Genomic DNA, 12,025 nt, shown 5'->3' on the forward strand with positions numbered 1-12,025 from the left:
CGGAGAAGGATCTGTGGGCTTTGCATTAGCTCAACAAATGAAACACTCCACCATGAGATACATGTATAATGCTGCTGCTTCCTGCTTTTGTGTTTATTCCCCTTCAATCTCTCCAGTCTTATGGCTTCTGTGATGCTTTGGTTTTTCTTTTTTGTTGTTGTTGTTATATTTGTTCCATATAATTGTATGGTGGTTTTCCTCTCCAAAGTCAGAATGATTTCAGGTGTTTCCCTATTAGAATATACTTTGTAAATATTCTAAAACTATAGGACTGTAGGTGAAAGGCCTATAATAGCTGTGACAGTTCTATCCTGGTTGACGTTGAGCTAAGGTAAATATCAATCTAAAGCATTTACTGATGGTTTTTCTTCTATTCCTGTTAATGGATTTCTTGGGATCTGCAGAAACAGTCTCATTCTTTTGCCATTTGCTAAAGTTTTATACACTGTTTATATATATTTAAAGCACATTTATGCAGCAGCTAAAAAAAAAAAGTATAGCCTAAAACTGGAAAATATCTCCACAGACTTAATGTGGAGAGGAGGTTCTCAGGATTTATTTCTACTTCATTATGGCTGGGAAATGGGGACCTTTGTCAGTTTCGCTCAAGAAATAATCCGGAATGGCTGTGTGTGATCACAGGACAGCCAGTGAAGGCTTTCTGTCAACAGAAGTACAGGCAGACTCTGCAGCTTGATTATAAGGAGAAATGAAATCAAAATGAGCATGTCATATTTTGTCATAAGGAATAAAGGAGGCAGAGAGCTTGAGCTGGTAACTCAGAAAGCACATGCTGTGAAAGGGAGTTCTCTCCATCAGTTGCTTTAAGGCAGAGGTGATTTGCTGCTCTCCTTAGGCTGTATGAAAACCTCAAGCTTCAATATCAGAGCTTGGATCTGAGCATACTCAACTAAGGGTATGTCCTGAAGCCTTCTGTACCTGTCCCTTCTCTCTGCTGACCTGTGATAAGTGCTGAACATATGTAAGGTCCTGGAGAAGCTTTGTAAGACTCCTCCAGGTGTTGCACCCTACATACCCAAGTATCTAGGCTTATTCTATAAGATCCATCTGAGACTGTGCTGTAAGCCCACTTGCAAATGGGGAAGCTCAGGCTGAGTGCACACCTCCTGTGTGCACTTAAAAAGCCTTAAAACATGCTGATTTCTGTGACCTGGATGTGGTTTTGCTTCTCCCCAGCTGAACTACAAGGCTTCCTAGATCTACAGCTAACATCCATCTCTTCTGTCTCTTTGTGACTCACAGTTGGCTGGTTGGAACAAGCAAGAGCAGACGCTGACTGCCTATTAGTGGTTAATGGGGTGGAGTGATAGACAAGTGATAGCCCAGCAGGAACTGAAGAGTAACAGGAGGGCAGACTCTCATATCAGCATTTCAGGCAGGCAGACTTTGAACATCAAGAAGAAAATGTCCATTCCAGTAAAAAAGCAGTGCTGACACATTTACCCAAGCGAAAAATAAAGGGGACAGAAATATGGCTTTGTTCTCAAAGGACTATTAATACAAGTAAGTGTATTCAGGCAGCATACAAAGGTGCTGAAGAGGAATGTGTGTGCCCCCCTGCCCAGGCCATGTTGATGGTTCTCGTGTCCCTGCAGCCAGTCCCCACTATACTCTGTTGGGCCTCTGCCCTTACGATTGTTTGCTTTTGATACAAAGCATGAAGAATTTATCCTGCTCCTCTGCTGTGGGGCTGTGTGTGTGGGTGTCCACCTCCTTTCCTTGCACCCCACTGAAGGAGAGGTATTAAATAGCTCCTGTGAAGGCTCAAACTCAGCTCTGACAATTCATTACAATGCAGGTTGGAATCTTTCACCTCTGTGTAGCTTGGCTTTCCTTTTAAGTAAAGCCCTTGTTTAAGATTTGTCAATTCCATGCTTTTTGGCACATTTAATTGATTGTCTGTGCTTTGGAATGGTAGCAATGAGACCAAAAACAAAGCCTAAAATGATGCGCTGTTAAATCCAATTGAGAGTCTGTGCAGTTAATGTCACCATAAACAAGTAACAACCGCAGTCCTCAGCTGATGCTGAGTTTTAGACTGCTGTATGGCATTTCCAAGTCTGTGCTGCCTTAATGCCCCTCTCAGCACAATTACTGCATAAACTGAAATGAATGTGTTGAATAAATACACTAACTACACGTTCTTTCTCTGGAATTATAACAGTGAAATTTTTAATCCCAAACGGAGATTTGGGATAATGCACTGGGAAGATGTTTGTTCTTTCTTAGCAGACTCTCCAGGCACTCTTCTGGTGTTCAGAAAGATGTATATGTTTCCCACTGGAAAGCAGTTTATGCCCAGGCTTGAATAAACCTAAATATTAATGCTTGCTGGTGCTTGGATGTCTGTGAGCTTATATCCTAACAGCTCCAGACTGCCTACTTGACATTCAGGAGAAGTATGCAGGGAGGCTTATTTCTGTGCATGTTAGCACAGAAGATGGTAGCTTTGCAATGTGTGCAGCACACGAGATGCTAGAAAATTCTGTGATCTGTTCAGATCAATGCAACAGGATACGTGACAGCTTTCTTATATGCTGTGAAATCAAGCAGGTATGCTGAATCTGAAGTATGCCCTGGCCATTAAGGGGCCAGCCATCCTGTGGGGGTGTACCAGGTAAGGGAAGGCATCGTACCTCTCTGCTCTGCCTGGTGTGTGCTTGCATGCAGGTTGGGTGCCATGACAGATGGAGAGCATACGGCTGTTAAGAAACATTGCTCAGGTGGTGAAGGGCCTGGAGGACTGTGAGGATTGGCTGAGGTCCCTTGGTTGGTTCAACGTTCCTTCTTGTAAGAAGGCTATACAACTAAAATGGCAAAACAAAGCAGAAAGGTGGTGGTGTGAAGCTGAGCTTCTGTTCCAGTTGAGTCTGAGGCTGTGCCCATTTGGAGGCCAGCCTTTAATCACAACTGGAAAAAGAGGATAAAAAAAACTGGAATGGAGGGTAGAAAAAAGAGGGGTATATTTTTAGCATAGACAATCCTGGTTTCTTCAAGCAGGTTAATCCTCGAGTTACTCAAAGGGTTGGAGCTCCATCACCAAAGAGCCCTACATCTCTTGCAAGGAGCTCAGCCTTGCAGAGTAATTTCACGGTCTGCTGGAAGTTGTGCTTCTGCCTTCCTTTGTATTGCAAATATTTTTCCTTCTTGCTGCATGTTTGGGTTTTGATTTTCTTATTTTTGCAGATGTGCAGGCACTGGGAGGGGTGCAGGGCTGTGTGATGCTATACATCCTGGCCCTGCTCTGGGCCTGCCTAGTGATGTCAGCAGCCTGGGAAATGAGCTTCTGACACTGTGGTCATAAATCTCCTTCAGTTTGCTTTCGTCCTTGATTTTCAGCTTAATTTCCAAGTGTAAATCTGCTTGCTGAAAACCCCTGGCACCTTCACTTTCCGTCCTGCTGATTTCCATGCATCTGGTTAACTTTTGATGCGTGGTCAGCATTTTACATTGCTTCTTGATCCCCTCATTTCTTGAAGAGGTAGTCTGTGGGTTCTGTAGGCTTTTTGCTTCTTCCCCTTCTCTTTCCAGCTCCCCAGTACAGGCAGGCATGTGCTGGCTCCATCACTAAAGCCCAGCTTGCTTGGTAACTGAGTACTTAAAATACTCAATGAGGGCAGGGGCTTGAAGGAGGACATTATGCATGGCTGTTGCTTAGCTTTAGCACCCTTTCTGTACTTTGCCATGTGCACCTGTATTACTGCTTATTATTGTTAAGCCCTTGATTGGTCAGACCTCCACATTTCTATGTATTTCAGCCCTGCTGTGTTGTGCCCAGAAGTAGGGCTTATTGTGCTGCCACTAGAGGAGCAGGTACAGCATTGCTTGTGGAGCAGAGGCAGTCTGGCAGTCTTTTTCTGAATAATTATGCAAATAAGCAATTAAATGAAGCCTCCTTTCAGGCTGGGGGGGAATAGAAATACAAATTACTGATGATAAAAACTGGAATGCAAGTAACATGTAGATGATACAATGAACACTTTAGCCAAGAGTCAATGAGAATGTTGAAAAGGGTGTTTCCTCTTGCAGCAGACCAATAAGTGAAAATATAGGCTTGTTTAATAAGCCATGTGCTTGCGGCTAATTTACTGCTTGAGGCTATTGAAAAAGAAATCCAAAATGTCATGAAGAGTGGTAAGAAAATGTTGATTAATGTAACAGACAGGAGCAGCATTCTACAAGCGGAGAGTGCGGTTCAGTGCTTAAGCTTGTAATGAGTATTTTGTAACCATGGAGAATGAATGAGGTGATCCTTACTGGGTAATATTTTACATCATTTTCATGTGAAATAAGATGGTAGTATTCCACTAGCGATGGATGCAGGGGAGAGTTGGAAATGTACCAGGCAGACTTGCTGTTCAGCTCACTACTTAAAAAAGTGGGTGAGAAGCCAGTGCTTGAACTGGAGATCACTGGAGCTGTGATGATAATGTTGTTGACTAAATTCTGTAGACATATAGAAATACAAAGGCAGCAAAGTGGTTCATCGCTCCTCAATCCAGCGATGTCTTAGCACTGGGGGTGCTGATCTTTGGTAGTGGTGGGTTGTCCAAGGTGCATGGTCAGTTGACAGTGACTACAGATGTATTCTCATCCAGTCCAGAGTGGTCGAGACTGCTCTTTGGAGTGACAGCTTCTGGCTTGGGGGACCTCAACAGGTACCCGTGTTCCTGTCTTCCAGGCCACCCAAATCTAAGTCAGCAGAGATAAGAGGAGGCAGGGAGATAACAGTTTGTATATTGCCTTCAAAGTCTACAGTGGTATTCATCTCCTAAGTTCCTATATCAAGTTGAAAATACTCACTTCCAGGCCAACTCTTCAACTAGAAAACATTCCTGGGCATTCATTTTAGAAAGCTCTGGGTTCAATTAAAATGTCAGGTTTTACACTTCTCTGTGAGGTTTCAAAGTACATATAGCCTTCATCCAGTCTTTCCTAGATCTATTGTTCACATCACATGGCTTCAGTATTCCTTATTTTAGGCTTGAAATACCCTCTTGCGCTGTGCTGCCTTCTGACTTCTTGCTTCCTCTCATCTAATTTCTTCTCAGTGTGCATCCTCAACTTTCATTGTCTGTTTGGAAAGTAGGTCAAAGGAAAGTCTTGATTCCTTTCCCCAGCTCCTCTCGTAGTGTAGCAGGCATCAGTAAGCAGCTGCCAGTGGTTCAGGTTGGTCCTACATGGTTGCATGATTCCTTTATTAGTTGCTGGCTTTCCCATGATTTGCAGCTTGCCGGGAGGCTCACAGTAGCTTCAGCCCCTCTTCTCCTCCAACTTCTTGAATGCAAATTGTATTGCAGAAGTATATATAGAGTAGTAAATCCATATTTCTGATGTTATATCTACCTGCAGTAGTATGAATGATCTCATGATGTGCTTTTAAAATACAACAGAAGTAGAAGAGCTTCAGATCTGCAGTAGAAGTATATTTATGGCCAAGTGGCTGTGTGGGTACTGCCAAGTAGAGAAGGAAGATCCATAAACAAAGTTGTTCTAGAGATGCTTGAAATGAAGTACTGTGCAGGAAGAATCAATCAGATGGTTCTATTTATTCTTCATCTAACACAAACACAAAGGAATGTTCTATCAAAATGACAAACTTCATATTTGGGTTTTTATACCAGGCTAATCATAGCAAACCATTGGAGTTTGGTTTTTTACAGGTGTGGGTAATGAGAACCTTTCATGCTGTATTTGCTTTAAAATGGAGCAAGGAGATAAATCCTCCCCTTTTGAAAGTATAAATATAGTCCTAATAGCTCAGCCATGGAGAGAGGCTCGCACTATGGGCAGGTTGTTCTATTCTGCTGTGTAGTTGCACCTTCATGAGACCATTTTTCTCTAACCACTTTTAAAAGCTGACTGTGGATTATGTAGGTCATTAATATGAGCATCACTGCAATTCCTTTATGACCACAGAGTTCTTTCACTATTTGTTGTTTTGATTGATCACTATGAAGTTCTTTATGTTCCCCCAAGGGGTGTGTGTTGTACATATCCAGCATAAACCTCATTCACGTTTCAAGGAGCCACTCAGCCCCTCATGCTGTCTGTCAGAGTTGTGTATGCTGGGCATTAGGAAGAACAGATGCCTATTAAACATACCTGTTTTCATTCCTCTTTATCATTTTGTGAAAATGAAGCTGCTTTATTGTCACCCCAGGAAGCATAAGCTCATCCATATAAAGCAAGACAGCATTCTTCCAGTTGCTGTTCTACAAAGCTTGTTTTCAATGGCAGCACTTGAGTCTGTGTTGCTTTTGAGTGGTCTTACTTAAAAGCACTCAGGCCCTTGAGTTACCCTCTCTGAGAATAGCAGGATGTATTTTTCTGCAGGTTTTTTTCCAGTGTTTGGGAAACATTGATCCAAAAGCTGCTGCGTATCTGCAGAATGTCTCTAGGCTGCAGAATATTTATTCCAAAGAACTCAAATTCTGAGTCCAACTGCTTGGCATCGATTCAGTTGGGTTTTTCTTCATTCCATGAGCAATTGAAATAAAACACCTAATAAGCTCTTAGTTAATATTTCTATCTCTTGACAGATGTTGCTGGAACTCTTTCTGTGCATATTTCTGTTGGAACACTGTACTGAGGATCCTTTGTCCATTTTAAATCAGAATCAGTTCCTCTCATTAGCTCAGTACTGTGGTAAAGAATGAGTGCTGCTGTAAGTAATGGGCCAAGGGTGGAGGGAACCTTCTGATGAAAGATGCTCTCAGAGCGATAAGAACACAAGGGCCTACAGAGTTTGTCACCAATAAGCATCTGTAGCCAATTTTGTAGCCAGCCACTTGTGATTTGAATGATTAAATAGCAGCAGAAAGGTAGTAAGGTTTAATTACCCGCCATAATATCAGTGCATGGGAGATAATAAGAAAGATGTTCAGAAGGACGGAGACTGCCAACATCCTATGTGTGGTGTACCAGCATCTTCTTAAGGGTGTGCTTGAAACGTGTGGCTTTTACTGGTGTTGTAGTCTTGCATCTGCTGTCCTGATAAAACACCCATCCTGCCAGATACCTCCACGGATGAGTAAGCAACAGAAGCATATAGTTGACTTAACTTGAAAGCAACCTGCAGTGCTACCCTATGCAAGCAGCCCAGTGAAATATTGTGAAGATGAGCACGTGTAAAGCACAGTAGTTTGTCTTACTTAGCTGCCTGCTGAGGCTGCTTGTTCCAGGGCAGCAGTGGTCCTTCCCTGCACCTGCATGTGTGCTATGCTTGTCTAGGTGAGCTGCTGGGCAGCAGCAAGCTGAGCTACTGTGTGGGTCCTCCTGGTTGGTGCCTGTGTGTCAGCGGCAAGTGTTTGCTGTATCCCATAGTGGCACTGAGCACATTGTCTGCTTGCTTTATTTAAGTAACACGGAGTAAGAGGAGGATTAAAAAAGGGAGAAAGTTTTGTGTGCCATGTTCTGTGAATACAGAAAAGACACTGACAAAAAGGCTCAGAATTGCCAGGATTACCAAGAAAATCCCCAGTGCAAAAATTGACTGATATCCCAGGTACTTAAAGCAGTAAGCATCATGTGAGATACCTACTGTGGGTAGGAGCGCTGTGTTAAGTTGTGCAGGGAAAATATTCTCTTGAGAGAATTACCCTGAAGTGAAAGAAAATAAAACCACAGGTTACTGTGGGATGTTGAAATTGCTTGGATGTCTAAAAGACAAGAGAGGGGAGGAAAAAAAAAGAGACAAGCAGGAGAGAGAGGGGAAGAGGAGAGCTGGGAAAAGGGGAGAGCATAAGAGACGGAGGGTGTGCAAGAATAAGGGGGGAGAGGATCTGTGCCGTGCACTTGGCTGAGCATCGGGAAGGAAAGCTTCTACCATACCAGAGGATTTCTCAGCTTTAGATGCCTGCCGGCTGTTTGCAGGCTCTGTTAGCAGGTATCTGCGTGGTGCCCTGAAGGATGTGGACTGAAGGCGAGTCGGAGGGACTGCAGACTTTAGGCATTGTGGTGGTGGTGTGCTCCTCTCTGAAACTTTTGCACTACCTCGGGCTCATTGACTTGTCGGACGGTAAGAGAGATTCCCAGTTCTGCAGCTCCTGTTTGCTTCTGTTCGGGCAGGTTTCAGGGAAGGCACTGTGAGCAGCAGGTAGGCAGAGGGAGGGAAGTGTGGTGTGTCTGTGTGCTGGCTTCTCAGGGTTGTCTTCATCTTTATTACGAATCATACAAGCTGCTGAGAGGGAATTAGGCTTTGTGCTTTACTGGGGACTTCTGCTTGCTTTCAGTGGGTTCTAACAGCCAGAGAGGATCTGAAGCTGTGATTTTTTTAATTATTATTATTATTTTTTGCTTTCTGTGTTACCTTATCTCATTTTCTTGATTAGTTTTCCTTGTTAACTTCTTCCCTTCCTTGCAAACAAATTTAATGCCAACCTGGAAGAGGAAAAAATATCCCTGTTGGGGTAATAGAAGTACAGCTGACAGTTCGGTGCACGAATACTTATTTTTACCTTTAAAAATAAATAAAATAGCAATTAAAAAGTAAAAATAAATGACATCTACAAATGAAAAACTTTCTGGTGAAGCAAAGGAGATTTTTTTGTTGTTTTTTTAATCAAACTGACCCCTCCAACTCACTGTGTGTGTTCATAGATCGCTGACTGTTCCAAGTTTGTCCAGGAGAGTATTAGCTGTAGTGAAATACTGGCAGAAATCCCTGTGCTACTTATTCATGCATCTCCAAGCATGGGTTAGCTGAGGCTGACAAAGGATTGCATAGAAGTAAAGGCGATTTGTTTGGCTGGCTAATGGGAAAAGCAAGGAGAGAAATGGAGTTCTTGCCATCAGATTGTCAGTGCTGCTGTACAGTCCTCCTGTGGGACTGAAGAAAAGTGTTAAAACTGGCCTGAATGAGAGTGGTACTTATTTATACTACTAGAGGATGAAAATTGTTATGTACTTGTTATTACATGTGTTGGTATTGCCTATTACAGAACGGGTATCACGGGAGCTTTTAGCTTACCCTTAGTGTAGCACTAGAGTTCAATTATGTAGTTACAAATAAATGAAGATACCTGGCAATAACTAATTCCAAATAATGGCAGGAAAAAGTGCTGACCTTAAAAATGAGCTGTCAAGTCAAACGCTGAGGTAGTTGCATTGCTGCCTCTTTAACAGCACAAACACTTGTATCCCTTCTTTCCAGATCTCATTACCTTAATTCTGATGTCTGCTCTCTTCAGAGCAATTGCTTTCCCCTGAAGATTCTCCAGCAAAGTCAAATATGTGGCAGGTGGGAAAGTTGTCTGCTCACAGATGAAATGAGCAAAAGAAAAGTGAGCAAATAATCCAAATTACATTCGCTGAACAGCTCGGGATGTGTGTGTTTGCAGTCATCAGTCAATCACTTGATCCATTCAAGTGTAGAAGGATTTAAGAATTTTCTCAGCTCCTATTAAGGGAGCACTGCAATAATTACTGATACACGCAGTGCGTGATAGCTGCTGCTCTTATCTGACAGATCAGAGCATGACTACAAACCTTCTGGGCTTTGAGTTTTTGCTGGAATTTTTTCTTGCTGCAGAACAGTTCATTTGGACACCAAGATGGCATTTATTTGCTATTCACTAAACTGTAGGATCTTGTGGTTTTTCCCCTTCTGACTCTTCACTTGTACTGAGAATTAATTACTTGTATAAGTAGTAATACTGATATAATGCAAGTGCTTGTTAATGGAGTGCAGTGCAGATTTCAATCACTAGGAAATCCTTAAAGATGGCATTACACTCTTGTTCAATGCTCTGCATGGCTGTAATTGGGAAGGTACAGTGGGTATTTGCATCATCAGAGAATCATAGGGTGGCCTGGATTGAAAAGGACCACAGTGACCATCCAGCATCAACCCCCTGCTGTGTGCAGGGTTGCCAACCACCAGACCAGGTTACCCAGAGCCACATCCAGCCTGGTCTTGAATGCCTGCAGGGATGGGGCAGCCACGTCCCAGGCAGTGAGCTGAGTCAAAGATCTGCATTCCTCACTGTAGCAATACATCCACAAGCAATTGAAGTCATTACGTGCCATTTGGGAAAATATCTGGGGGAATTCTGTATTAACTTACGGCTGGGGAACAATAACCTTCCCTGTAATGCAAGAGTCAGTTCTGGCTGTACATCTGTTTTATGAGTTTGGCTTTAGCTCAGCTTCTTTGCTGACCATCCATCCTCTAGAGATGTCTGAAGCGTTCATAAATCATCTTTCTTCAAATTAGAGAGATCCAGATTAACTACACACTATGCTGTTGGACTAGTTCAGCACTGACACAGTAACACCTATGGAGAGGTACCAAATCCTGAAGATAAGTGGAATAAAATGCATCTTTGAGTGTGTTGGTCCTCAGAGTGCAGTTATTTCAACTCTTTGAAAGGGTAGATAACAGCAGGACAAGGGGTAATGGTTTTGAGTTATAGGAGGGGAGATTTAGGGTGGATGTCAGGAGCAAGTTCTTTACTATGAGAGTGGTGAGGTGCTGGCACAGCTGCCCAGAGAGGCTGTGGATGCTCCATCCCTGTAGGTGTTCAAGGCCAGGTTGGATGGGGTCCTGGGCAGCATGGTCTGATATTAAATATGGAGGTTGGAGGTGTTAGAGAACTACAGCTGATTGTTACAGCATGTCTGCTCAGAAGCACAGGGTGGTGGGTACCTGGGCTTCAGTGCTGCATTCTGCAGTGTCCAGTTACTGCAGGATCCCACTGCTACTGGTTTTGGTGGTGCAGCTCCTCCTGTCTTTGCTCTCTGGTGTGAATTGCTGGCTTTTGCTCAGCAGGATACCTGCTGGCAGGTGCTGGCTGGATCCATGTTGCTTATGAATTTTCTTTCCTCGTGTCTTTCTGCAGTGTTCTATAGCACTTCGCTTACCTCCATGTTCTATATTGGTTTTTTTAGTCATGCAAGTACAGTGCAAAGGAAGAACATAAGAATATTCCCTTTTTGAATGCAAGGGGATGAAAAAATAAATGAAAATGTTCATGGAAGTTCCAGAGGAATTACCTCCATTACTTCATGCACCTGCCTCTGTGGCAGGGACTGCTGAACTCTTTTATTTTCTTAATGGGAAAGGCAGAAACCTATAAAATCTGTAAATGGACGTCTGCTTATATGTTAAGGAAAAAGTGTTTAGCCTCAAGGATTGCATGGTTACACTTCTGAATGCCTGGTTAGTTGTGTAATGGAGCATAACGTGCTGCAATATATACACTGCAGTGGGGCTGTTTCTCCTCCTGCTCAGGTAGAACTGAAGAGAAAGATGCTCAGGCTTACATGTGTTTATAATTATTTAGCTTTTCTTATAAAAAGCTGCTCAACTAATAGGTTGAATTCCTTTGAGCTATCATGGTTCCCCTCTCATACTGAGCTGTCCCCAGGGTCCCCTGCCTGCCCTGTGAGCAGGGAGCTGCTGGCTCCCAGCTGGGGCTGTAGTGAACTTTGTTTGCTGGGTATTACCTTCCATTTCCCTGTCTGGTGGCATTTGCTAGTGCCAAAGGAGTCTCTCCAGATTAGCTCTGACAGCTGCCTCTGTGGCTTTCCTCAGCTTCAGCCTCGCTAAGGAGAGGGAAAGAGTTTGACACGGTGGATTAATTGAAGTCATTCTGCTCCCCAAGGAACTTAATTTGAGTTGTTCATGCCATGGCCACACTAGCACTGTAGCAGTTAGCATCCAGCACTCCTTCAGACAGTCAGTTCCAGTCTGTAGCTCACAAGGCTTTGTTTAGCAGCAGAGATTGTGCCACAGCCCTCCAGATCCATGGGGGCGATGCAGTTAGAAGCTGTAATTATCCATGGCTGTGTTTGGAAGAGCATGCTGCCCTACTCAAGCTTGGATGTGTATCATAGCCATCCTACTGCCGACCTTTCTGCTGTAACAAATTACTTATTTGTTCACATTGCAGTATAGCTTCACACTTCCTTGCTCTTTGTTTAGCTTTGTGTCTGCGTGTGTAGAACTGCTGCATGCATTTGTGGCTCAGCAGGCTGTTTCCTTGTGGTTTTACAGCTTGGC

General features: G+C 43.3%; 1 protein-coding gene across 17 annotated transcripts in view; it reads left to right on the forward strand.

Moving 5' to 3' along the window:
- Positions 1-12,025, forward strand: part of KCNIP1 (potassium voltage-gated channel interacting protein 1) — a 204,308-nt gene that overhangs the window by 169,463 nt on the left and 22,820 nt on the right. Inside the window, exon 1 of one of the 17 annotated variants that reach the window (XM_015876307.3) lies at positions 7,594-8,041. The exons of 14 other annotated variants lie outside the window; for them this stretch is intronic. In XM_015876307.3, the coding sequence (XP_015731793.1) occupies positions 7,933-8,041 (109 nt within the window). In that variant the 5' untranslated portion in view covers positions 7,594-7,932. 2 more of the 17 variants (XM_085518940.1, XM_085518939.1) reach the window with 2 other exon arrangements.

Source organism: Coturnix japonica, chromosome 18 (assembly GCF_054131305.1).
Source record: "Coturnix japonica strain WE chromosome 18, WE-NBRP24, whole genome shotgun sequence".
NCBI lineage: Eukaryota > Metazoa > Chordata > Aves > Galliformes > Phasianidae > Coturnix > Coturnix japonica.